Source organism: Agrilus planipennis, unplaced genomic scaffold (genome assembly GCF_000699045.2).
Source record: "Agrilus planipennis isolate EAB-ADULT unplaced genomic scaffold, Apla_2.0 scaffold172, whole genome shotgun sequence".
Taxonomy (NCBI): Eukaryota; Metazoa; Arthropoda; class Insecta; order Coleoptera; family Buprestidae; genus Agrilus; species Agrilus planipennis.
The window spans coordinates 582381-586394 of NW_020438999.1; the positions used below are offsets into that span (position 1 = coordinate 582381).

Below are 4014 nucleotides of genomic sequence, written 5' to 3' on the forward strand. Positions count from 1 at the left end.
GTTTAATAATATGAAATAATTAAAAAAGAAGTAGAATAAATAAATATGATAACAATTTATTATACTTCGATCAGACCTAAACCTCAAAAAGTTAAAAAAAAATAGATCAATTACTCCTTCAACAAAAGTAACCAAAACAACGTTGATCTATTAACGTTGAAACGGTAACTAGTTTATCAACTAGTTGACGTTAAAAAAAAAACGGTTTCGTTTCGTTGTCGGTGAAAACGTAAACGACCCACCCCTACAATCCACTGTTATTTCGCGACCATATTTTCTTTATTTAAAAGTTGTAACCACTCAGAATGTTCCTCAACCAGGCCCCCAAATAAAAATTTGAAGGTGAACGATCATCGTGTGTCTTTTAAAATCACGAAGATTTCAAAAGACAAGTCTCACGCTCAGGTCGAGGAACTATATCACATCGTCGTGGTTACAGCGACTCAACATTTGAGTTGAGAGTATTCGAAGATCAACTACAGAAATGATCCTGTGAAGTATGATCTTGCTTTACAGTTGCTCGTTCAGCTCTTGCTATAATATCTTGATTTTACTTTCAACGTATATAAGTACTGCAGCGCCACACTATGAAAATTTATCCAACTAAATGTTATGAAACTTTGAAAAAGAAGATATCTATATGAAATAAATATTATAACGTCATAGTATAAATATAAACAGACAGCTATGACAAGTAGGTACAGAAAATTTAGAGATAAATTATAACTTTTAATAAGTATGATAATTATTTGTGAATTCTTTAATCCTTTAACATAGTTGACGTTACTTTCACTTAAAATTATTAAGAGCTTATTTAAAAATGTTTAGCTTAAATTTGGCAAATCTATAATCAAACAACTCAACTTAAACATCCCAATACTTATAAGTGTATTAGTAACTTGGGAAAAATGAAAGTAACTGAGGGATTCTTCTATTACATACCTACTTTCTCTCCGCTGCCGGCTAAATTTGTTAAAATATATTTTAAATTTACCTTTCGATTAGCGGCCACTCCATCTTCACAATCTAAAGCTATACAATCTACATCGAGTTTGTAAGCCTTGTTAATTTTTTTGGGATCATCTCCCGGAACGTACAAAAGAGCTCTTCTTATTTTGTATTGATTGTTCTAAAAGAAAACATAATTTTCACTTGAAATGTGTAAAAAATATTTTATGTTTCATGAACATACTGACAGATTTCGTTTGAATTGACTATAAATGTTTATCTTAATTTTTTTAAGTAAAACTGACATTTTAGTCTAGATAAACTCTTACACATATACGTAAAAGTTTAATTATAATTCAACACATAACCACAGATTATTTTACATACATCTTGTTTCTGTTTTTTAATGTTCTTCCGCGTGTACCTATACCAAGTGAGCAACAAGTTTGATGAGCTATTTCTATAATTTTTGTTTTTATTATTTTACAATAGGCTAAAACGGGAATTGAAAATGCATTAAAAAGCTGCAAGTTATTTGGTTAAACTGTTGTTTATTATCTTATATTTTGTAAAGAGGCTTCACCCTGTATATTTCACCTGTTATAATGCAAAAAATTAATGTCACTTCCTACGCAGCCATTGGTGAGTTTTCCTACTCTGCTGGATCTACTGACTGCACTCAATTCGCCATTTTGAATATTAGTCACGACATGGAGCATGTACGTTAGTCAGTGGTTTAGGTAAATCTTGGTCGAAGTTCAAGATAAATAACAGTTGAAATGTCAGTTGTAAATCTCTAACGTATAATAATTAGTGAATTTAAATATAATAAACGCATAGAAATAATTGTTGATCAGGTATTTACAACTGTGATAACGGTCTTTTTAGTTCCGTTACTGTGAGTAGTACACAACAAGGCATTATACCCAGCGATTTGACGTTTTCTATTAAAATTGTTCCGTTGCGTGACTCATTTTGCGATTTAAAAATTCTGCAGCAGAAGAAAGTTGTTTGGCCTAGTTTCCACGATCCGAGAAGTGCACGTTTATTGTATATTCTCATTGTTTTTGTTTTCGTTATGATAGTGTTAAAGCAATTGTGATTTTTTTCCAATTTGACACAGTATCTTTTATCTCTTACATTATGGATTCGGAGGACTATCCTAGTTTTAACTCCAAAGACGAAGAAATTAAATATTTAAGAAATGTTATTGGGAAGCTTGTAAAAGAGTAAGATATTTATACTAAGTCACTTTTTCTCTTATTGAGGGCTTCCCATCTGTATTCCAGAAAAGAAAATATACAAAAGGAATTCGATGATTATGCAGCTGATTCTCAACAACTTGAAAAGGAATATGAAGTCACAATTGATCAACATGAGAAAACAATAAAAGACCTTAAATCTTCAAATATTAAAGCACAAAATGAGATAGACAACCTACGGGTAAGTCTCCAATACCATTATTTAAACTTAATTTTTATTTTTGTAAGTATGTTTNACAACTTGAAAAGGAATATGAAGTCACAATTGATCAACATGAGAAAACAATAAAAGACCTTAAATCTTCAAATATTAAAGCACAAAATGAGATAGACAACCTACGGGTAAGTCTCCAATACCATTATTTAAACTTAATTTTTATTTTTGTAAGTATGTTTTATCATTACAGTTGATTTGCATGATTGATGCTAAAGAAATATTTTTTAATAGCATAAGTAAGACTTATACCCGATATTTTCATTCTTTGAAGTTTTGCTTGTGCTGAGTAGAATAGTAATAACAGGCTATCTTTCAATTTGTTTTAGACTTACTAGTGCATTTTATTTCCTCAAATAAGTTTAATTAGGGGAGTTTTTAGGGTTTTCTTACTAAAGTTGCTGATTTTTGTGATATTTTATTTGTATCTAGTTCTTTTAACTTCCGCTTCTGTTTTGTGAATAGTCTGCAAACCAATAGAAGTTTGACAACTTTCTGATGTGTACGTTGTAACTATTTAAAAATAGGTAGGTACTCAAGTAGCAAAAATTGTTTTACAGTGATAGAAATAACGTTAAAGTACTACTTTGTTTAAAAGATGTTTAGGAAAAATTACTTTTTTTATATATTTGAACTTATTTAATAGAAACTTAGCTAATATATTAACATAAGATGGGCATTGAAATTTTCAAAAAATAAAAATAAAATAAGAGTTCATACCATATTAGTACACATAATAATACATATTAAATTTTTTGTCATTGATATTGCATGTGATTTGTAGGTACTGTCTGTAGGATTTTTCACATAAAAACCAACCAAGTGTTTGTTTCATTCTATTATATTTATTTATATTGCATTATAGAGTAAAATAAGATGATTAATTAACGTACATACTAATTGGCATATAATTTTCAAGATGTTTTTAAGTTTTCATTAGGCATTTAAAAATAAAACTAAAAAATATTAAATTAACGGAAATTATTAGTCCTATTATTAAGAAAGAGAGACTGTGCTGAAGTAAATGTGCAGTTAAACCAAGAGGGTATAGCTCAAATTTCACAATGTGAAGATGCTCACAGTATAAGTGGGCGAAACACGCCCGCGTTTTTTCAGTGTTAAAATGTTATATACCTGTTAAAAGGTAAAAAAAATCAGTTGTGCAAGTTAAAATATGTAGATTGGGGAAAATTTATTTTAAATAGAAAGACGAATATAACGACTATTACTCAACCTCTCCATTGCGTAAAGAAATGTATTAAATGCACTTATATTAATATTTTTAAACAAAATGAACCAATTTTCGACCCCCCCCCCTTTCTGAACGTAACAGGACCGTAACCCAAACTTGACCACTCCCCCTACCCATTCTGTTACATAGGGCGTGCATTGTAAAAGTTGTAGGCTTGAATCCAGAAAAGGATTTTTTAAAGTCTAAAAATAATTTAAGATGAAGCACACAGTAGCACTTATCTCCTTATTACAACTCCTGATTTGTGTATCTATCAAACCTGCGAATTTTACGTTTCTAAAATTGTTACGCAAACTTTATGTAACGTAATTTATTGTCAGCCCTCACTTGAATGAGAA

The 4014-nt window shown here is 29.9% G+C and overlaps 1 protein-coding gene and 1 non-coding gene across 3 annotated transcripts in view; both read right to left on the minus strand.

Annotated features, from left to right (window-relative positions):
• The window catches only part of LOC108737866 (citramalyl-CoA lyase, mitochondrial), a 5215-nt gene extending 3496 nt beyond the window's left edge, over positions 1-1719 (minus strand). The window contains exons 1-2 of one of the 2 annotated variants that reach the window (XM_018470998.2): positions 1546-1719; positions 995-1129 (exon numbers count right to left, since the gene is read on the minus strand). Coding sequence is in view for 1 of the 2 variants with exons in the window: in XM_018470997.1 (XP_018326499.1) it covers positions 995-1129; positions 1193-1255 (198 nt within the window). In the remaining variant the exon portion in view is untranslated. Of the gene's footprint in view, positions 1-994; positions 1130-1192; positions 1323-1545 lie in introns of those variants that run through there. The other variant, XM_018470997.1, reaches the window with a different exon arrangement.
• LOC112904815 lies at positions 296-507 on the minus strand. The gene has a single exon (XR_003231382.1). It is a non-coding gene; the product is annotated as a small nucleolar RNA U3 (small nucleolar RNA).
• Positions 1720-4014: the final 2295 nt, after the last annotated feature.